The following is a 23,677-nucleotide window of genomic DNA, read 5'->3' on the forward strand; positions in this document are numbered from 1 at the left end:
GTTGGTCTCCTTTACAAGCCACAACCACGCTGAGAATGGGAATCAGGCCTAAGGATGAAGGCAAAGCTATTTCTAATGCTCAAACAAAATTCCACCTCTCTCCAATTAAACATATATCCTTGTCTCATTCTAGTCACTGCTAAAGCTTGTCCGGCCCAATGTGACCAGGACTTAACGCAAGGGAGGTATGTGGGGGTGTGCCTTGTTTAAATGAAAGGCCCAGGTACTTGCATAAGAACAGTCTGGATTCTGGTGATACACACCGTGTTTTTTCCCAAAGAAAGGAGACTATCTTCTGGTCATCTGAGCTCTTGCTGCCATCTAGAGTGGTGCTGTCCACAGGAAGAGTTAATTCTTTATCTGGACCAGCATCTGCCTTTGGGGGCTTATTGTTCTCTGAAAAAGGATGCAATACTTTTCATACACATGCCATAAAAGGTGGAGCTTAAAACCCCAGCATTAAGAATTTTCTCCATGATCCCTAGTATATTTCTCGCCCACTATCTCAACCTTGTACTCAGAGAAAGTGAGGTTAAAAGCAGTTAAGAGTTCAGATCAGTGTTTCATTCACACATCTGCAATAAAATGAGAATGAAATCTCAGAGTTCTGATTTTTGCTCTCATTCTCTAAGTATTACTCTACTTTTCCTGCTCCTGCCCCAGGACCTAGCAATGTGGGCAGAGACAGCTTCTTGGAAATACAATCCTGCCATTAGAGTGGGATAACGTCAATTAGACTAAATCATGTAAAGTAAGAGAACAGCCTAGAAAGGCAGTATTCCCAGCAACTTACGTTTGTTCATTTATCAGCAATGTACCAGCCCAGAATGGTCCTAAATCAGAGCAGCTTTTCTGAAAGCAGCACAAAGCTACCCTAAGATCTAGAGTATGCTGACAGATTGATGCTCGCCTCTGACCCCTGGAATGGAAGTGGCAAAAGCAGCTGATGGCAGCTTACCTGGCTGGACTATCACAGTGACCTCTGCAGTGGACTGGTGCCCAGCAGAATCAGTCACTATTAGCTGGTAAGTGTAATCACCTTCTTGCATTGCAGAGAGCTGTAAGACTGGTGTCCTCACCCCCTTCGAGAAAACATATTCATATATTAAAAAGAATCCTTACACAGACAACGATAGACCAGAAGACTCTGCTTCTAACCCAACTATTATCAGCAGTTTCTAAGGGCTTATTACTAACGCCTGCTACAGGGCCAGAAGTCTGTGCCACTTAAGCATGCAAGGCACTTAAAGCTAAGTTTACGCACAGCAACAAGGACACTGTTGTGGACTGTAACAAGAGTAATGCCATACAGGTGTTCAGACCTTTCAAGATTCGATAGTTAGCAGCTCAAGCAAAACATCTGGGGAGCCCTGTGCAAACCATACACATTGTGAACTTGATTCATGGACTTTCTTATTCCATAAACTTGACAGTGGTAATAATCTTTAAAAGAAAAATGATGACATGGAAACAAGTTCCAGCTTTTACTGTTCAGGACTGAGGAATGTTTGGCCAGTATCAAAGTTTAGACTCCAATGTTCAACTCAAAGATCCAGTCCATTGTGTTTGCCCACCTTAGGAAGTGCATGACCTGGTTATCCTGTGCATTTAAATGCCATTCTGACTGATAGTTACCTAAAAGATCACACAGTCTGGCTTCCACACCTGCTGATAGCACTTAAGCATCCCTATTATACCATCATTGATTTAGCTATCACTCATGTTCCAAGGAGTCAGCAACTGAACAGAGAAAGAACGCACTTCTCCAGCAGCCACACAGGTTAAAGTGAGACACATGGGTGTGATCGAGTTGTGCTGAGACCTGTTGTATGGGACATCAGAATCCAAAGCCATCAAGCTCCCATCTCTCTCAATCCTCCATTCTTCAGCAGTATTTAAAACTGCATCGCTCAAGACAGGAAACAGGATGCCAGAGAAAACCTGTGGCTAGACTGGTGCACCAGCTCAGCCACTAAGCCAACACCAGCTTCACGTGCATCTAGTTTTAGGTATGTATTTAATCATCACATGCTTGCTCTGTAGGATAAGAGACATTTGCTAACAGTCCATTAAAAATGGTTTGATTACAGAAAAAAACGCCAGCTAGTGAGGAATCCAGGCTGAGTACTGGAGATCTGCACTGACCTGCATCTCCATCACCTTCCCTTTGCTGTTAGGGCTGAGCAGCCACTCATAGCTGACAATGCTGTGATCATCGGTGCTCTGATTCCCGTAGAGGGTGATGGAGTTCTGAGGCAGGGTGATCACTTGGTTTGGGCCTGCATTTGCCACTGGAGGATAATCCACTGCTTTGTTCACAGTCAAGTTTGCAGTGGTGGAGTTGCTGGCACCATCCGAGTCCACTACTGTTAGACTGAAGAGGAAAAAAAAAAAAATAGTGAAAGCAATGAAGAGTCACGATTATCAGTGCTGAATATAAAACATTGACTGGAGTTAACTGAAATGCAAGAGTTTGAAACTTAAGACGCTTTTAAGGACAGGATAGTAATTTTTTTCAGGAGTAAAAAACCCCTGTGGTTTGAGGCAACTGTGCTTTTTCTGAATAGAAACTTCCCCTAAATGCCCAATTATCAGCCCCAAAGCGATGCAAGACAATTCAACAGTCATGCTCACCTCTCACTTGAAATCTATGAACTAGTTCCAAGAGAAAAACCATGCTAGTGAAAGATTATCAGTTTTCACATATACAGTTGTGATGAAAAAGACTTCGAGTATGACACTGCCTCCCAACAGGAGACGTTCTTTAACACGGACACAAGAGTTCATTACTAATCCACAAGTGGCTGAACACAGTATGCCTCCTCAGGCAGGCTAGTACACCACAAAATAGAACTGCTTTTTACTAAACCTAGATCTGAACATCGATCTGATTAGTTCATATACCAACTGCTTAAGAGGTAAACAGTGTTCAGTTATAGGTACTCAGGTTTATTTTATTTTAAATAGAACTGCTGATGCAGTGCATTGACATCACACCAAAATGTAGACCAAAGAAAAAACACAGAACAAACATGAAAGTAAAATCAGCTACTATCTGTTATTCAATTTTGTGCATAAAACTGTTAGGCCTCATTCACTTATCTGCGATAAGCACATTGCACTTAAAAAGTGGATTTAAAGGCTGTATTTCTTCCTAAGCCTTTACCCAAACAGTTTCGATTTGACATTTCAAGAGACAGTTTGTAGCGCTGGCAGACCATTCATTCCCTTCTGCCATCATCTTAAACCAGTGCTACAACTTAAGAATAAAGAGTAGCTGGATAGCTTATCTCTTCTGAAGTGAAAAGCTATGAAATTACCTGAAAGCACAGGAGTGGAGAGAGAGTACATCGCAAAATAGAGTTCTCCCCCTGTTGGTTTTGGGTTTTTTTTTGTTGTTGGTTTTGGGTTTTTTTTGGTCAGGTTTTTTGTTGCTTCTGTTTTTTGTTTTTAAATTGACTAATACTTCAGGAGTCTTGTACATTTTACTCTTAAGGGATGAGAACTGATCAACTCTTCCAGGTATAACCTACCTGAATGTGTAATTCCCAGGTACCAGGTTGGTCAGCGTCAATATGGCAGTATCACTAGAAACTTTCTCCTCCCGCAAAGGACCCTTCAGTTCTTCCCAGTGATAGCTGACAATTTTATCATCATCAGTGCTTTCTGTTTCAATTACAGAAGAAAATGCACATACAAGGAGTTGGAAAATCCTGCTTCACAAACCCCAGATGTTCAGTCCCCTACTTCAGTACTGGGCTTAGTGGGCAAAGACATTTTTCATCCAAGCCCAGATGCCTCTACTACGCTCAGATACCCAAACTCTCCTCTACCCTGTTTCGCAGGTATACTTGACCACCCTTAATCCCAGGTTTGATGTGTGCTGGAGGAAGACAAAAAAACCAATCAAACAAACCAAAACACTAACAAAATAATACTAGCTGGAGTAAGACAACCTGAACATACTCAAAGAAACTCCTGAAAAGTTCTGGTGAGGGCCAGGATCAGTAGAGGTGGTGTGTTAGCTAACTAATACATCTGAAGCTTAATGCAAGAGGCCAGTAATTTTGACTGACAGTAATTTTTTTTATTCTAAGCAGCAAACTCCAGAGCTTCTCCTTTTTTAGGAGATTCATTCAGGCCAGTGCCCTTCAAAAGGAAACATGGAGAGGTGCTATCAATGTGTGTATTCCCCTCTCCTGGCAAGAGAGGCCGATTCTTCTCACTAAAGTGTGTTTGATAGCATCAGAGCCAGTTCCTCTTAAACTTCATCCAAAGGGCCAGCCCAGAACCAAACACACAGAAACCAGGCTTGCTAGACTACTGCATTTAAATCTGCAGGTACTCACGGCTGCCATCAATAACAGTTGAAATGGTTGGCAGTGAAATCTCCTGGAACTGTGGGGACACGATGGCAACAGGAGGCTGATTCACTCGAGGCTCTGCAACAATAACCGAGCTGTTACAATGACATCTACAGGCAGATCATGATAAAAAGCCCTGGCCAAGGAACTCTGCAGAACTTCTCTGCCTTTTTGCGCCAAGAGTAGCAAGCAGAATACATATTGCGCATCCTCTTCCCTCTCCCCAGCCCCGTCTAACCCCCTCAGTCCTGTAGCCAGCGAGTCCAGGAGAGGAGTCCAAAGTGTGGAATTGCTGTGCCACGCAGTTCCGAGACAGCCACCGATCAGACTGACTGCAGAGGACTGCACAATCAACAACAGTGATTTGTGCTTTCAGCAACTTATATGCCAATTTGGGAAATCAGTGCTAAAAAAAGGGACTTAAAAAAGCAAGGATGTGAACTGCCACCACACTAGTACTCTGGAAATGGCTGCACCACACCAGTTCTCCCATACTGGGTCACGCATTCAAGCACAGACCACTCTAACAGAGCAGGACCTACAGCTTCTTGCCAAAGTTGGGCCGCTGCTCTGAAATATGAATGATTTTGATGCATGCTGCCAGCTGTAGACTCACTGTTTATAAGGAAATGATCAGCAACAGCATCCAGAAGGCCAGCTACACACTCTAGCTACTTTAGGGATTGCAAGAGCACTTCTTTGCCCACAAAGGCTGTAGAAAAAGTCTTGCTGAAGTGTGCAAAATAAAGGGGTTTTTTTTGCATAAAAGGAGATGCAGAGCCTGTGGTTGCCTCTTCACACAGGCCATCTAAAAAGTGAGACCTGGCGAGACAGCATAAGCTACTGTATCTACACCAGCTCACCTGCAAACCATGTCTTACAGTAAGGAATGAGATTTGACTTAACCTGCCTGTGGTTGGGAATGATATTCTTTACTGGACAGGGAGGAAAAGAACCTCCAAAGGAGCTTCAAAGCTCTGGTTTCCCTTCATTTTTTGCTCCTGCTGCTATAAGCTTTTTACCAGGTTACAGCTGGTTTTTATTGACCTTCCAGGGTGAGGCATTTGCTAAGCACTTTTGTATCCGCATTCCAGCTCTTTTATTGAGTGGCTGGCCTGTATGCAGTATAGCAGAAATGGCTATGTGTTAGCCGTAGTTTCACATCTCAGGAAATACCTTAACACACGTACATATATACTGAGTTCACAGCACAGCAAATTTTCACTATGTTAAACCAGGGTCCAGTCAAATAAGCAAAACACCATGATACAGGTATCATGGTTTTTCAGGGACAGATGAAGTTAAGAAAAGATAAAATTCCACGAACTCACTTGGATTCACTGTTACATTCACATAACCCTCTCCACGTGCGTTTTCCCCATCAACAACGACTTTGAATTCATACAGACCAACAGTAAGCTGGAAGTAAACACAAAAGATTATTTACCTTCAGGATGGTAGCACCTTGTCAGGAGCTATGAGAATGTCAAGTTACCATGCTTCGGCACAGTAGCACATTAGCAGCATAAAACACAAGCAACTATGCTTCAGCCTATGCACACACAGCAAAGGATGGTTTCCACGCCAAAATCGTATTACATATCTTTTAGTTTACAATGGCTATGCAGAAACCAAAGATGGATATTTCTTTCTACCACAGGTGGCACAGGATTGTCAGTCAAGCTCTTTTTTCTAGCAACAATAGGCAAAGAGGACAGGTAACAGATTAGTTCAGGTTGTCTGGCCACAGGAATCTGGACTAGCAGATTGCATTTGAGATCAGAAAGGCTGCATGTAAAAGAAGAAAATCTCATTTTGCGTGTTTTTATAAAGGAAAGTATTTCTTCTCTTCCATCTAGATGACATGAGTCAGGCAGTCACCCCTTCATCATTCACTGTTGAACCAAACGGAGAAGGTGGAGAACTAGGTGCTGGACAACAATCACGATATCCAAAAGGCTGACACCCTGACAGAGACAGACACGCTCCTTTCGAAGAGCTTTTCTCTGCATGATATCATTACTAAAGCCCGTAGATTTTTTCTGAGTGCAGCAGAATCCCAGATGCTCAAAGGAATGCCTCATAAACACAGAACTGTATATTCACACAATATTTAAAGCTGTTTCCTTGTTAAGAATCCCTATGTGCAGAAACCAGCAATCCTTTCACTGTTAGAGCTTGCCTAAAAGCAGCAGCCAGGGACATGCTACAAGGTACTCCACAGCTCTTGTTAATGGAATCAGCAAGTCCCTTTTCCAGCGAGTAGACCAAGGCTTCAGACCTGAATAGACCACCACACTGTTTCAGTAGCAGAAATACTCACAACCCTTTGTTAATGTTAAATTGTGCCATTCATATGGCTTGACACACTGCTTGTAGGCAGCTTTCGGATCCTGAAATCAATTTCTTCTTTCCCTCATGCCAGATCAATCTCCTTTTTATAAGAGACTTAGAAGAGGGCTTGCAGTCAAATGTTGGCTGCCTGCCCATCATGCAATTTCCTATTCATCCTGAAATCACATACAAGTCTTTCCTGGCTGCCAGTGTCCACATCTTCTCCACTTGGCATTTAACACAATAGGATACAAAGCTGCAAAAGCTTTACCTTAGATAACTTAAGGGTCTGGGAGTGCTTCCCTTCCATTTCTCCACTGTAGTCTTTTGGATGAGTAATCAATTCCCACTCATAGGAATAAGTGGTTCCTTAAAAAACAAAAAGGTCCAGACATTTGTTTTTAAAAGACTGCCTTTCTGCCAGGCTAAAGAAAAGCAAAGGTATTAAACATTCACAAGGCACATTCTGCTGCACTATGGAGAAATGAGACAGCTTGGAGTTTGGGCTGCAGCTTTTTGGGAATATACCCAGGAAGAGAGACAATCTGTGCTTCCAAACACATTTACTCTGGAGCCAAAACCCATCTTTCAGCCTCTAAGGCATTAAAGAGCTTTGGAACGATCACAGCTCCAGGATAAGAAGAGAAAAGTCTTATCATGCCCTCAAATCCTGCAGACACAACATAACGCCAGTTTTTGAACAGGAATGCATCTATCCCTGTTGCTGCACAACATGTAACATGCTTGCCTCTCCTCTGCAGTCTACACTGCCGTTCTGGACAGAGCTACAGATAAGAACTTTACAAATACCTGGGAACAGTTTGCATGATGAAATAAGGAGTGTATAGAACTGTGTTCCTCAGCATGTCAACCCCCTCAAATCAGATTTCAATCCACCAAATGAGAGATCACTTGCTAAGACAGCTTGTCACCTATCAGCAAATATCATTAATAGATGCTGAAGATCCACTGCTTCCTCACATACCACTTTGAAAATATGCCATCTCCCAGATCTAATGACTTTGTAGCACTTTCAACGTTTTTTGTGTCTTGCTATTTTCTGTGAGAGGTAGCATGAGGTAATAGCATAGGATGAAAAATTTCTACAGAAAAGCATTCTCTGACAAAAGACATTTTCAAGATTGTCCTTATTTAGTGCCGTGTATATAATGCCTATTTGCCATTTCACCATCACAAGCCCTTAGCAGAATTCCCAGGGAAGCCTAATAGCATACTGTTCTGTAGAAATAGCAAAAATTTCTACAGAAAAGCATTCTCTGACAAAAGACATTTTCAAGATTGTCCTTATTTAGTGCCGTGTATATAATGCCTATTTGCCATTTCACCATCACAAGCCCTTAGCAGAATTCCCAGGGAAGCCTTACGAGGTGGTGGTTCAGGAAGCACAAACGCATTCAGCTGAACTTCATTCTTTGGCAGGGTCACTTCGACGCTGTCTCCAGCAGAAACTACTAGCTCCTTCATAACTGAGGGAGAAACACAGAATTGAAAGAGGAACAGGAAAAAGAACTAAATACATACATAAAAACTGTCTTGGTTTCAGAGTCAATACAAATGGCTGTATTTTGTAAACATCTCATCACTCAATATAGCTCCCGTTTCAGGTTTCGCTCTCCTTGTTAATACAAAAGCACTAATGGGGTTTTACAATTTTAAAACAAGCCCAAAATTACTCAGTCATCTCTCTCTCTTCGCAGATACTGTGCAGGTCCCGCTCCTTTTCTAAAGAGCTGAAACGTGACCCTCGGGCCCTGTACAGGGGAATCTATTCACCCAGGTCCAGCACGATGGGAAGGGTTTTACCTGACAGGTTTTCAGCCGAGAACCCAGCTGCAGTGTCATGGCACAGCAAGACAAACACTGCTATTTACCAAACTGCAATTTCAGTTCTTCACAAATATATGAAGAATCCACGGTATTTCTTTTCTGAAAAACTGCTTGGGGGCTAAGAGATTTTTTTTTTAAAACTGCATAGCTACCACACTGAGTATGGAAACTCAAAATACAAACCTGTTCCTTTCATTTATATTTTCTTTTCAACCCCTGCTTAAGAATTTTCTTGCCATTCCATTTCAAATAAACTGACAGGTAGCTTGTTTTTAAAGACTACAGGATAAAGACTTGAAAACTATGGCCGGTGACATTTTTTTTCTGCTTCTTATTAGCATTAAGGTAACCAGAAAGTTAACTGCATTTCTTAAGAGTACCTCTTGGCCTCCTCATCCTCCTCTTCCCTTCCCGTTTGCTTTACTTTTGTCTTTTTATTATTGGGCCTGGGAATTATGCACAGAAAGCAAGAATTAAAGTTGCTTTACCCTAGTTTGACCCTGTCAAAGACAATGTTTCCGAGATATGCATAAAAAAATCCAAGTGAAAAAAAGATGGGGAAAATGGCATTAAACATTTTGCCTTTCTTCCATCTGTTTATCAGCTATTGGAACTAACGAGTTAACTAAAAGAAAACAAATCCATCAAATTCTTTTTTTCCCCTCTCTCAGTTACTCCAGATCTTGGGATATTATAACTCCATCAGTCTTTCAGCTGCAAAGAGTTCCAAGGCAAAAAGAAATCTGATCTCAGTAGGAAAAAAAACAAAAACCAAACAAACATACAAAAAAATCCAAAACCCTACTTGGAAAAAAATACCCTTCATGTAATTTTTGTATTATTTAGCAAAACAAGGAGGCCCTGGTTATGTTACTTTTCCAACACAAGCCACTGAAAATGTTTAAAATATATTTTCCAGTTTTAGCTGGGGTAAGCCCTTAAAAAGAATACTAACTTGTCAGCACAAGCATCCAATGAGCCTCCTGCCAAAAATACCTTTGGATGCAGCATTTCCTTTACACTTTCCATTTGTTCCCTTGTAAGGGAAAGGAACCCTAAACTCAAAAGAAATTCAGCTGTCAATACTTCTGCAAACTAGACCAACTGAAATCTGAGATATCAGACAACTAGTATACACCATTCACTGTACATACATATCCTTACAGGGTGAGCTAATGGCCTGGGCGAGTTAACAGAGCTGTCCAAAGTGCATTTTGGCTTTTATACGTTTTCAATAGTTTGTTTTTAAAAACACCAGTGTGAACAGAAACATAATTTTGCTGCAAAGTAAAGCATGGCCAAGTATACCATTCTCCATGGCTGAACTGTGCATTGACATTTCAGGGATTGAAAAGAAAAGAATCAGTTACATCCCATTTTGAGCAGACATTAAGATTTCTGCTCAACTTGATAGATAGCAGTATGTCAAGACTACTGAAAGAATGCTTCACGGGACTATGCCTTGCACCATGTCTCAACTTTCATTTTGGGAATTAAGAGATCACCGTTACTTTCAGGCTGTTCTTGGAAATCAATCCAATGGTCACATGCAGATTTATGATGCCAAAGTCCCATTCTCAGACCTCAGGAGCTAATGGGGTCCAACTGGCACGTGCGCTGAAGCATGTATCTCAGCGCTTTTTCAAACGTACCATAATTTCAGAAATTATCTCATATTCTTGAATGCTGCAACGGCTTGTCACCAAAACCTGAACAGATAACGTTTGCTGGAGTACTGCATGTTCTCACCTGGTGTGGTGGCAGTAGTACTTGGTGATGCAGCCGTGTTGGTCTGGATTGTAGAAACACTGCCATTTGTGGGAACTCCACTTGGCACAGAAGTAGCTGTCTGCATCTTCGGTGTGCTTTTTGCTGGTACGGGGCTGACTGTGGGCAACACATCTGAGGAGTGAGGATGGACCAAAGCATCATCTGGCTGCCCAGGCTTCTCAGTCTTCCCTGTGGCTGTCAAGCCCTGTGCTACAGGACTGGAGAATGTAGCCAACGCTGATGGTTCTGGTGCGGATGTTACTGTGTGGATCTGTAAAGGAAAAAGTTGTCTTAGTTTGACTTGAACACTGAATATCTGTTTTGTTTTACTGTGTTTAAGTTGCACTTCTCCTCCTACAGTTAGGGAGGCTGAAAAGTCCCTGGCTTGTTTTCTTAAAAGCAGGATGTTTTGCCGCTTCCTCTTCTGAATTGTTTCTTCGTGTTCTTCCTCCACAGCAGACAGGCCATTTCTAGCTCAGCTGAACACTGGTTAAGACCATAGATTTAACCACAGCATCTTAAGGACATTGGCTGTTTATATGGCAAACATGATAGAAGATCCAGGTTTAAAATTGCAGTGAGTGGAGCTAAGAGAACAGAGGTGGAGTAAGACAGAAGCAAAACACAGGGACCAGGAACTGGGGTTCAGTTGGGCTGTTTATTTTGGCCACATATTCCTTTTTCTAAAGCTGTGCAGTTGGCAAGCACAAAGCAGGAGGATTGCAATGGCATTTTTATGTAATAATCGAATCATTGTAGCAAGAGGAAATTTATTTCAGAATTACTCTTCAAAGCAAGGTGATCTGACAGAAACAGTTCCCTGCGTGCATGCCACAGGAGATGCTGCTGGGGCAGGGAGCTGAGCTTGTGGGCAGAAAGTGTGCTCACATCCATACAGGATGAGCCACTTTATTGAAAGCAATCAAAGTGGCAGAAACAATTTCCTTTCTTTCATCAGAAAATTCCTTTTACAGTACCTAGCCCCATTCCAGTTCTTAGTCTGCCAGGCAACACTCTTGACAATTTACCTTCCACCATGAAGTACATGTGTGTAGCACATTTTGTTGAGCTAACACTATTTTGAGAACACCTGCTAAATATTTAAAATGGAGCAATTTGCCATCTTTGACTTGGTAAGTGTGTTGGCTGAACTGCCCACCACTATCCCCCACTAGAGGAGCTGATCAAAAGCTCACATTGGGAGAAGCGTTCTCAAGCTTTTATACCACGCTGTTGGCATTCAGTCCAGGAAAGAGCAACTGGAAAAATCGCTCTAGACCACAGTGGGCAACATCCTGATCAGTAAATGGCTTCAGAAAAACATTAAACACCAGTTGTAAAAATAAAGCTGTGCTGCACATACTGAACAGCCAGCCAAGACAAGAGTAGCAATTAAGGTATTGAAGGCTTCTCCACAAGAAGGGTTTTTTTTTTTTGTAGTCTTGTGCAAGTAATTTCCTCTCCCCATATCTCAGCTACATTTCCCTCAGTCACAGAACTTAAAACATCTCAATTGATTTGCACGTTTGATTAACAGCTGAGCTGCATGGACCAAAGAATCAAACGCTATTTGTTTAGTGTTACAGACATAAGCTGTTTTTCTCTATCTGCTTACTTATTGATGGGCTTCCTTTAACAAAACTATGGATTCCTTGGAACAAAGATGCAGGCAAAATCTGGCATACCGCTCTGTGCTGCTCTTCATCAGCGGCCTCAGGACAACTGGCTGTCCCAAGCAGTATCTTCTTACACCCATTCATAACTCGGGTCAACTCAGGATACTGATTCCTTTTTACCACGTATGTAAATAAGATAAAGTTAGAAATGCTGGCACAAGAAGGGAACAGCCAGGCAGGAACTCAGACACTTGAGACAGACTCTTTAGGAAAGGCACAGGAGCAGAAACTCTCTGTGACTCTGTACCACTATGGGAAACCACTTTTTGCTTAGCAAGAATCAGCCTAGACCAGCCACAAGAACAGCTGTCACAAACATCACACAGGAGACCAGCATCTGCCCACTGGGCACAGTGGCCAAGTCTCCACTTTGCTTGGTAATATTTTCAGCAAGCCAGATGCTTCTTTGACTCACTTTCGAATGCCAAAAAAAAACACAAACAAACAAAGAAACCAAAACAAAACCAAACCCCAAAACTCTGCAGTTAGGAGATCTTCTTCCTCCCAGAAGTCTTCAGGATGAATTGACAGCCAAATGTCTGCAGAGAGCTTGAATTAGATAAGCTTTGCCTGGGGCAACGTAACAGTCAAAAATGCCTCTAATGCCTGCAAGCTGAGACATTTCTTATCTTTACTCCATAACCCTGAATTCTTTAAAGCAAAGAACAGAAGATTTCGTTCTTGGGGATAAATGAGGAGGAGACTAGAAGTCTGCCAGCTGTCCTATCTTATTAGCTTAGAAAATTGAGAGAAGTGGCATATTGGCCTGATTGAAAGTAGGAGTGTCAGACGCTTCTGATTACGACCCCTAACTGCCTTTGGCCTGGAACAAGTGACTTGGTCTCCCTGTCTGAGAGTCCTACATCTATAAGATGGAAATAGAGCAGCTATGTGCATCAGAATCCACATCGAACCTAAGTTACTTGAAAGAAAGATACCTGTGTTCTGGAATTTCCTTTTATTTTTTAATTTAGATGGACCTTACTTTGCTAAGCCTGGTCTGAATTTACAAAACAGGCTCTTTTCAGCTTAGATTGTGTCCTTAGTCATTCGCACGAGGTGCCATGTCTGCGAAGACCCTTAAGACACAAACACGTGGGTAATGTCACAAGCATTACAGAGAGACTGCTGGCTGTGAAGAGAGACCTTTCCTCCTTCCGCATAGGGTAAAAAGCACCCAGCACTGGCACGAAGCATGACAGCAAGAGTCAAACACTGGGCTTGCGAGGGCCAGCGGTAGCCAGAACTGCAAGTGCAGGAATGAGCTCTCTGGCCCTGCTGTGACAACGCCACTTCACAGGCTGCAGCCTTCCCAGTCTGCCTGCAGAGCTGCTGCAATGCTGCGGCAGCCCTTCTCATCAGCAGCGCTGCACTTAAATACTTCTCCCGATTGGCTATTAAATCATCGCTATATTTTAAAACTGACAAGTATTTCTACAATAAGGTAGAAAAAAATTGGTGCCTGGAAAATGTCACTCATTTTAATGGCAAAGCACAAATTTCTCTTCCTTAGTTAAGGGTGCACTGTGGTTTACCCTGGTACACCCTCCTTCACCCATCTCTAGTTCCATGGCATAGATACAGTAAAACCACAAATTAATGCTAGCTGCACATTAGCAAATGACATTGCAGATGGCTATGGAGCTATCAGAACTGCAAGGGGAAAATTAAAACTGAGTGAGAATGTTTTCCTAAAACTGCCACTGGACTTCTCCCTGAGTCTCTAGGAAAAGATTCGCCTTCCAGACATTCAATGGTCATCAACAGAAGAGGAGAATATGCACACTAGTTTCTTTCTCCCCTTTTAGAGAGGAGTTAAAGAGCCACTTTGACCTCATATGTCCTTTCCCACTTCAGACGTTTGATGCTCCCAGGTATGAACTGCTTTGCATGCAGTAATGATCCAGTATTCTCCTCACCTTCCAGCCCACCTGCCAAATTTTCTTAAATAATACAGTATTAAATGCACAGCACTCTGCTGCTGAGGCCATGTGCTCCATGTACCGGACCAAATCTAGCCCATGCTGATTTCAGCATGTGTGTAGCACTACTTATTTTGGCCCATAACCAGCCCAGCTTGGAAAATTCCCTGGTTTAGCATCTCCCTCCTGCAAAGGCTGGCCATGTCCCAAGTACACAGCCTTGAATGTTATATCCTTGGCCTAAATTAAACTGCTCTCAGATCAGAAATGCAAGGACAGCTGCATAGTTTGCCTTCTATTTTGCAGGTAAAAGTTGGATGGTTCAATAATCAAGGAATTAGCCCAGGGCTGGGTAGAACCAGCGTCAGCTCAAGATTCCTGTTAAGGTGGATTTTTTTAATTCTTTCTCCTCCTCAAAAAACTCTACCCTAAACCTCAAAAACATGACTGCCAGGAATTCCACCACAGACAATATATGTTAGTACGAAGTTTTTATTTTGATGAACCTGCGTTTTGTCAAGAGATACAGACCTTCCTCCTAGCAAAAACCAGTAAGGGGAAGAAAAACCTTTCCCCAGCATACATCCAACAGTGCACCTTAAAGACAACGGGAGCACTTCCTAAAGATGGGAAATCCTGGATACCCAGCAATATTCAGAAGCCAATTAATCCATGTAATTTAATACTTGCGTGCAGTTTACTGGACAGGCACTGAACACTAATAACGTGACAATGCAGAATGCAACACTGCAAACAGGGAGCTGTAACAAATACTACTTAAGAGCGACAGAAGACATTTAAGACTGGCTGCGAGGAAATCTCCCCAGACATTGCATGCATAACAACTGAGAGAATGGGGTCACTGTGTAAATCTCAAGTATTAGGAGAAGGAAAGAACAGGCCGGGTGGAAATGCTGCAGTACTGCAGCGGAGAGAGAAAGCTGAGATCTTGAGTCAGCCCTAAATGCTGTGGGGTTCTGGAAAATCAAACATTTGTAAAGTTTTAGTGCACGATTCCACGCGTCACCGGGGCTGCGCTGGAGCTCTGAGCAGTGTCCCTTGGCTGCTCTCCACATCCTGCTCTGCAGGGTGGTGGTTCAAACCAGCCACAGCCCTACCTGCAACCAAGATCCGAACACAAGGGAGAGAAACAAATTCAGTCAAGCTTCCAGAAGAAGAATGTAACTACAGGAAAAGGCATCAGGCTTCAACGGTGCCAAATGCTAGAAACACAGCAAAAGGTATTTAAGGAACAGTTTCACAAAGTAGAATTCTTTCTGTTTCACCATCATGAGTGCATGGGCTTTTTGTATGATAAGGCTCAAAAAACTATTTGCAGATTTAAAAATACAAACATCATTTAACAATTCAAACATGCCAATTTCTCTTTAACACCTAGACTTACCAGCTTAACATTGTACATGTTTGGAGCAGAGACTAAACTGGTTTCATTCAACCAGTGCCAATCTAAGCTTTTGTGGATTTGAGATCTGAAGCAGTCTTGAAAAACAGAACAAAAAAGTTGGCCTTAAGATGCCAACTCAAGCAAGCAGGCTGATATGACAGTACACTGGAAACTCTACACATAAGTCTATAAAATAACGTATTTAACCACTCCAATTCAGCACTCAAAGGAAAACAGCCTATTTTCTTTTGAGGATCTAAAAAGGTACTTTTACAGGTAACAGTTTTCAACTCCCAGGCACTTTCCACTGACATCACATCTCACCTTTCTTTCTCATCTGGCAAGTACGCTGCGTGATTATACAAAGGATAAGCATTATCATGATCTCCATCTCCCCTCACCTTCCCAAAGACAGTTTATCCCAGCTAGGAAGAAGGGATGGGGGGGGGGGTGTGTGCGGGTGGGGGGGGGGGGGGGAAGGGAACAACACAAACCTCTACCCCCAAAAAATCAAACAAAAAACCCCAACCCTTGGCCTTGCCTTGTTGACAAGGGGCTGAAAACAGGCATTCAGAAAGGCATCACTTAAGCAGTTTTAAGTCAAAGTCTACATAAAGCAAGACTGAGCAGGAGGGTGACAGCTATCCAAGGCAGCCCCATTTCAGCCCCAGCAATCACACTTACCTGTGGCAAGCCAACACCGTCTGTATCACTTGATCTGTTCACATTATTGCTTTTAGGAGGGAACGGGCTTTTGGTTTTCTGCTCTCTTGGATTCTGTCCATTTTTCAGTGAGTCTTTCTTTTGATTTGGATGGTCTTCAGGAACAGGCCTGTCTGCCACTAAGCGCCTCAGTACTTGATCCTTCAAGCGCTCTGCTTCACTTCGGCTGCCTCTAGATTTGCTGTCTGATGCTCTGGCTGCAGCCTCACCACTGGGGCTCGCTGTCATATCCCTTTTCAGGAGTTCCACCCTGTTACCTGCCAAGCTCCACTTCTGGAATGACCTCCGCAGTCTGTTTTTCCTCTGGACAGGGACACCCCAGTCTAACCACTTGTGAAACTGAGTCTTCACATCACCTTCTATTTGAAACTTTAATAAGTGCTCTGTGCTTTTTGATTTCTTTAAAAACACTAAAACAGAGTCAGAAAAGCCTGTTCTGTTTGCCTGACACATGCCAGGCACAGTGCAGTTCACCTGGATGCACATATTTTCCAAGAACCAAAAGGCATCACAGGTGGGGCTCTGGCAGCAAGCAGTCTGACAGGACCGTACAGTATGAAATCCTTCCAGAAGTTGTAAATGGTGATCTTTCCACGATCTCAAGCGGCCACCAAACAGGATCTTCCCTGGCTCACAGTTAGATCTGTTCCAGTTTGCATCTGGGAAAGGGGAGGGAAGACAAAGACAATTCTCAATCCTTTAAAGCAGTGGACAATAGATCCTTATCACTGTTGTCAAGATGAATTTAGGGCACAGGAGTAATGTGGGAGAGGGTACAGGACAGCAAAATGGGGGCTTGTCAGAATCTATACCTGGCCTCAGTATCCAGTACTTACACAAGATTTTAAGCAACAATCTGCACCTCCTACCAAAGGAACCACCACCCTTTTTGATAGTGATAGAGCTAAAGCCACCTACAGCAAAAGAAGTGAAAACAGAACTGTTTCTGTTTCAGAGAAGACTGTAAGGCACAGACTGAACAGAGAGGTTGAGGTTACACAGCAAGGTAAGAGTCAGAAACTGAACCCAGGAATCCTGAGTGCAGTTTCTTACTGCAAACAGTAAAGAGCACTGCCTCTCTCCTCACAGTTTGCCTTGAAGGAGAACTCTGGAAACAGTGACACTGGCTTGGTTCATAGTACGAAGGCATGTTTTCCTCTTCCATGCCGATGTTTGAGGTCGGTCACTTATATGGACTGGAATTGCTCCACTGGAGAAGCTGTTACATCTTCTAGTACAGAGGTCTGCAAGGCCCACCCTCGCCACCCGCTCTATCATAGTGCTTTCTACAACAGAAATTATGTCAAACTTTTTTTTTTTTTTAAGAGTCAGGTTACTTCAGATCTCAGATCAGTGGTAAAGCAGCAACCGCTTTGTATACGTTGGTTTTTTTTTTCCTTAGCATGAAAAATTAGTGTTTGCAGGGATCAATGGCTTAAAGGCTTCCAAAATTCAGAGCTCTGCAGATTAAGGACTCCCTAAAAATAGACTAATGACCTATGGAACTGTTACACTGTGCTGTGTTCCGCATCCAAGGGATAATAGGTCACTGTAAGATTACTTTACAAACTATGTCACTGGACTCTGAGTAGCGCAGCTGGACAATATGCTCCAGATCTGGCTCCCTGCCTGTCAAGAATGGAGTTATTGAACACAACACAAATGGGAAACTTTTTTCCCCTTTAAAATAAAGAAGTCTGAATTTAAATTACAATACCCTAATCCCCATTTCTTGACAGCATATAAAGAAAATTTCAGTAATACATTACTATTCCAGAAACTCTGAATGAATACAGACTTCATGTTGTATTATACCCACGGTCACTACAGTGGGAACTAAACAAATTAATAGGCATGGATGTAGAGGCTACTGATCCATCTGTCCGTCTCCCCTGAGAAGAATTCTCACCCCATTTCTCCTGTCACTTCCAAGTTACAAACACATTAAAGATGGAATATGTTGAGGCACAGGAAAAAGACCACACAGATCTCCCTGTCTCATCCACCAAATAAAAGTAATTTGGTGATGGCACTGCAGTGCATTTTATGATTCTTGGAAGAAATCATGCAAGGTCCCCGCTGCCCAGCACAACTCCAACAGCCCTGCTGAGCCACGGCAGGCTCACGTAGCAGGAAGCCTTCCAAGTGCTAGCCACGACACGGAAGTGCAGAGGGAGAGGTATTTTTCTGATCAAGTCTGGAGCTCACAAGCAGTGGTCAAACTCAGCCTTCTGAAGCACCAATCCTGGAAAACTCTGTGAGGCTAGGACAGTACAGATGGACACATACGTCTTCTGTCCACTCTGGCTGCTTTAGGCTACTTGAAGCATTTGACTTCCAGACTTCAAACTCCAGCCACAAAGGCACTTAACTTCACACTACTGAGATGGCAAGGAACTCTGAACTTCTGAATCACAGCTAATACCCAAAGTTAGTGATATCAAAGTGCTATCCCGCTCCCCATGTGCAGGAGGAAGGGGAAAGTCATAGCACTTTTATAACCTTGCATGACCTGGATAACCTTGTATGACTAAAGAAAGCAAGTAGGGAAGATGAAGGATGTATGTCATTGTAATTCAGTTATCCCAAACACCACAGTACGTGTAACAGCTTTTGCGCTCCTGATCATTAAAGGTATCCACATACAATGACTTTCTCACCCAGAATGGATTAGCCACTTGTTTAAAATGAAGGACAATGGTCATATTGACATACCTTTTGTGTGAAATCTCTTGCTACACCAAGAATTTCAACCCAAGAAGGGAACTCACACCACCATGAGGAAAAGTTTGGTTTTGAGACATCAAAGAACAGGAAACAAAAGCATTATTTACAGCTTATTGTGAAGCCAGCTCAGCAAAGGCAGTTTGAAGACAAGGCTCCAGAAAGCTAGCATCAGCCACAACAGAATACACTCAAGATCTGCAACCATGTTATGGGGGAACAGAGCTCCCTGTGGGTGTCTGAACCCACAACTGTGCAAAACGTGAGGAAGGTCGTCACTCGAGCAACGTCCAACTGCAACGTGCAAGTGAAACTTTGCATATGTTCAACAGAGAGAGAAGTTGACATCAGCACCTTTAAAATCATCACCATCCTTGTCACACTTCATCAACTCACGGCACTTCCTTCGAGAGCAAGCAGACGGGCAGCCTGTTCGCCTGGGGCAACAACCAACCTTATCACACTCCGAAGTGCTTGGACCAACAGTCACCCTGACACGACTGTGCACACAGGCAGGGACGAGCACCTGGCACTAACCTGATGGGCCTGGAATTAGGACAGAGTATGGGGGGGCGTATACACACAAAAGGTACACTCCAGACTTAGAGAAACAAGTAACACATGGAAGAATAACACTATTGCCGTGATTTTCAAGAAGATCTTACCCATTTCAGACTCAGTTTAGCCTAAAAAAAAAAAAATCCACTTTCTGTTAAAGGTGAAGCACTGTCCCAAATATATCCTGTGCAAAAGGGAAATGTGCTGCTTCCCACATCCCTAAAATCGCTTCTCCTCGACCACTGCTCATCCACCTCTCCTCAGATGTCAGCCCTGGCTCATACATACCACTCAAGTTAAGGCTCAATACAGAACCCAGTGAAATTCAGCAGCAGCTTTCTAGTAACAGGCTTAGAACTGGGGCACAAATAGAATGGGGAATATTTAAGAGAAAAGTGTTCCCAGGGAAGATATCCCTTGTGAAAAATCACTACATAACACAAGTATTATACTTATTCATCATCTAAAATGTAAAACTTGAATCCCCATAAGTATCTCCTAGGTATGCCAGAGCCATGACTTAGCCCAGATGACACAACACTACCATGCTGAGAGCATTCTGCTTCTCTATTAACCCACTGCTAAACCAAGATGCAGAGATTTTAATTATATTTTGGCCAGATTTCATTTCCAGAATTCTGCTAATGCCCGCCTAGGACACATTTATTTGAAATTAGCCAATATGGTTTCTGAATCGCTGTACATCGATAGCTTAAAGCTCAGTTCACTCTCAGAATGATAGAAGCGAACAGGTAACTCACAAAATGTCAGCCCAGTGTTCAAGATGTACATTTTCCACAGAACCATACTGATTTTCATCTAAGTAAGTCCCATGGTCTTTGGTGGGCATCACACATTCAGATAACTAAGTGCCATGGCAGAAAGCAGAGCTCCTCAGTCTACACTTCCGTTTCATTTCTGGAAAGATGAAAAATTTTCTGCCAGGAACATCCACCCAGCCTGTTCACAAAACACTTCCTTCCTGAGAGTCCTGCAGGAACACACTGTGGGTCCAACAAATTGTTGTGATGAGAAGCCACACATTGCTACTTGCAGTCTTGCAAACAGGGACCTCCACAGAATCTGGTGCAGCACCTGCACTAGGTGGACACAGACCTGCACCAGATGAGAGAAGGCAGCTGTGAGTACCAGCAGAGTTACTAACTCGTGCTTACTGAGAGAGCAGCCTGTTCAGTCCCTTCCACTTCCTTGCGCTGCACCCTATGCAACACACAGGGCAGTCACATACACGAACTCATAGGCCAGGTCAGATCTGCAGGCCAGAAATCCAGCCACTGACAGCATCAAGGCCAGCAGCTTCAGAGAAAAGCACAAGAAACTCGTCAGCAGGAGCATCCCTGAGGACAAGCTCCCTCCTAAGCCCCAGCAGCCTACCCAGTCTAGCACAACACAAATCACAAAACACCTGCACAGTGCTTAGTCACTTCTTAATGTTGTTTTTGTAATTTCTTTCTTCCCTAGTATATCAGTAGGAAAAAAAAAACCACTGCTCTTCTCAGGAACTTGGGAGTTCCTGTCCCGGTGATGCAGCTCACAGCTTTGCTGAACAGCAGGGGAATGGAATGGACAAGAACAGTTTCTATTAATAAGCTCAGGTTCAGAGACTTGCTCAGGCAGTTAATCCCTCCTGATATCAGATTAATGATTAAAGTCTTGACTCTGTAGGCCTTTTAAATCTGTCACATGTAACCAATTATGTCAACATAGTTCCTCTTGTGTAACTCCACGTGATCCCACCCATTTCTAGGCAGCCATAATTACTCCTTAGTTTAACAAACTCTGCTGCCTAAGTGACACAAACAAGACCAAAAGAACAAAAACCCTACAACGGAAAAAGCATCCACATCAGGATAACTATGTCATACATAATTGTATTTATTTCCACATACACATCGGTCCTCATGGTTCTAACTCTCCCAAGCAGACCAGCCCTCAAACACAGCAGTACTGTCCAGAACATCCTCTAAGAGCGAGATAGGATTCGCAGCTCTAGCTCTAGACTTCTAAGATATTACTGGAGACAGGAAACACTACACAGGAAGCCCAGTCTACAAGGAAACACACGACCCACCTGACACACCATCCAAACACACAGTGCTGAGAACCCTTTGCTAGGACCAGGAATACAGATAGGTCTTTCCAGGTTCTAAATTAGCTGACTAAGGGCACACAGCTCATTAGCTTAATCAAGCATCCTGGTAAGCATCCAGGAAGGGCCAGTGAAATGAGATGCTGCAGCAGCCTAAACATGTCCACATAACTGAGAAACAAAGCAAAACAACCCCCTTTTCAAGTCTTGCCACCACCAAGGCATACCAACCTTCCAGTAAAAAGAAAGCTGCTGGCAGCTGTCACACGGGTTGATATATACGGAGGTCACCACTGCCTCGAACCTATAATTCACTGCAACTTGAACAAAGAGGGGGAAAAAATGGCCCATAAACTTTCTTAACTAGGATCTGGTGAATGCTACATGCACACATGGGAAAAATACCACCTCTTGGTGAAGATGTGGCCTCAAAACACTCACAGGAACTTAACAAGTGTCTCTGAAAAATCAGAATCTGAACTTTAAAAAAAAACCAAACCCAAACATAATCCATTATATGGAAACTTCCATAGAAGCCACTAACTTGATTATTTACTTGAGCAGGTGGTTGGTTACTCAAGTTTGAACAGGAAATAAAAAACCAAACATAATAATTGCCTGTAGGCAAATACAGATTATTGACAGACTGAGTTTGGGGAGACTGTTAAACATTTGAGGACTAAAAAAAACATTCCTGCCTTCCCAACTTGTTTTGAGTATTCCTTAGATGAAATTATTTTCCAGATTATCACTTGATCCTTTTGCAAAAGAAAAGATTCTCAGCTCAGAGAAAGCTCTTTATGAGATACAGGCCTGAATGCCAGCACCGCGTGTGAAGAGCTATGGGACAGACAGACACCCTGCTGCTGACCACTTGCTTACTCAAAATAGCAGTTGGTTATCAGAACAAGACAGCATTATAAGGGAGGGACCCCTTCATGCCCCACATCTCTCCTACCCTTTTGACAACTACTAAGGGTGGGGTTTGGTTTGGTTTTTAAACCAGCTCCAATGTCGAGCAGCAAATAATTTCAGTTTCCTCTCAGAATATTTTTAACAAGTGAAAGAGACAAACATAATAAAAAATATAGATACAGTCCCAGAGAGAACAGAATAATCACCTGCTGAGGAGCACAAGGCACACAGGCAAGCACACAGGTAGAACAGCTGCAGACTTCTCAGCTCCCTTGCAGGTCTTCCCAGGCAATATCGCAACAGAAATCGGGCGCTAATGCTGAACTTGGCTTCCAGCCTCTTCTCCATGGCCTTTGTGGGCAGCAGCTGGGTTCTAGAAACATATAAGGTATGAAACACAAAACATGCACTGGCAGTTGATATGTTCTTGCACAGATCCAGTTGACACTACGAAGAGCACGGAGCATTTGAGGAGGAAAAGGAATGTCTTATCTACCTGCTGTGACTTAGTCTAGCTGCTGCTAAGTAACTATCAATGCATGCTACTAAAATGAAATCCGTAGTAGCAAAGTTTCCAGTGTTGAACTGCAGCAGGCCACCACAATGGCCTTCCCCATCACCCTCACCCTTGTGATGTCCTCCTCCACAGCCCACCACTTTCAGTGGCAAAACATCTAACATCACAGTCTACTGGGTTCCAGAGATGCATTTGGGAAATTTCAGTTTCAAATATGCCACATGCAATGGACACCCAGCCAGCACCACAAGTATAACACAGGCACTGATAAACCCAGCACATCTGCCTGGCGATGTCATCGCTTGCATGTTGGTGCTGGCTGGTACCAGCCAGAAACAAAGAGAAAAAAGAATACAGCAGTGCTGAGAAACATGGAGTTAGAGACCTGTTTTCCCTCACATTTTGCTCCGCAGGGCAGAGGTCACGAAAGCACTGATGCTCCTTCTCAGCCTTTCTAACGCCAAAGGCTCTTTTACAGCTTCGTATGTTACCGAAATCTAAATTAACTCTAGGTGATGTGATAGGAAAACATTAATTATTTCACTAGTAATAAATATTACCTATTTTTAAAGAGTAATGAAACACCATTGGGCAACAAGGAATTAAATCTGCCCTTTCTGAAGGATGGAAAGGGAATATTGTTACAGATCTGCCGGCCTCAGCACCCACCGTTTGTCAAACCTCCCGGGAATTTCACTCGGCCGCCCGGCAGCACGACCGTGAGCTGCAGGAGCGCCGAGAGGGGTGGGCACAGCAGGAAAATCTCATGATGGGAGATGTCAAACCGCGGCTCTTCAGCCAACAGGTCCCT

General features: G+C 43.1%; 1 protein-coding gene across 1 annotated transcript in view; it reads right to left on the bottom strand.

Annotated features, from left to right (window-relative positions):
* The window catches only part of KIAA0319L (KIAA0319-like ortholog), a 31,913-nt gene extending 9,216 nt beyond the window's left edge, over positions 1-22,697 (bottom strand). Inside the window, exons 1-11 of the mRNA XM_009704443.1 lie at positions 22,556-22,697; positions 16,004-16,701; positions 10,296-10,587; positions 8,084-8,185; positions 6,970-7,067; positions 5,696-5,783; positions 4,350-4,442; positions 3,534-3,666; positions 2,146-2,374; positions 959-1,082; positions 264-396 (exon numbers count right to left, since the gene is read on the bottom strand). Coding sequence (XP_009702745.1) covers positions 264-396; positions 959-1,082; positions 2,146-2,374; positions 3,534-3,666; positions 4,350-4,442; positions 5,696-5,783; positions 6,970-7,067; positions 8,084-8,185; positions 10,296-10,587; positions 16,004-16,701; positions 22,556-22,697 — 2,132 coding nt within the window. The remainder of the gene's footprint in view (positions 1-263; positions 397-958; positions 1,083-2,145; positions 2,375-3,533; positions 3,667-4,349; positions 4,443-5,695; positions 5,784-6,969; positions 7,068-8,083; positions 8,186-10,295; positions 10,588-16,003; positions 16,702-22,555) is intronic.
* Between the last annotated feature and the right edge of the window lie 980 nt (positions 22,698-23,677).

Source organism: Cariama cristata, unplaced genomic scaffold (genome assembly GCF_000690535.1).
Source record: "Cariama cristata isolate BGI_N322 unplaced genomic scaffold, ASM69053v1 scaffold11040, whole genome shotgun sequence".
NCBI classification, from domain to species: domain Eukaryota; kingdom Metazoa; phylum Chordata; class Aves; order Cariamiformes; family Cariamidae; genus Cariama; species Cariama cristata.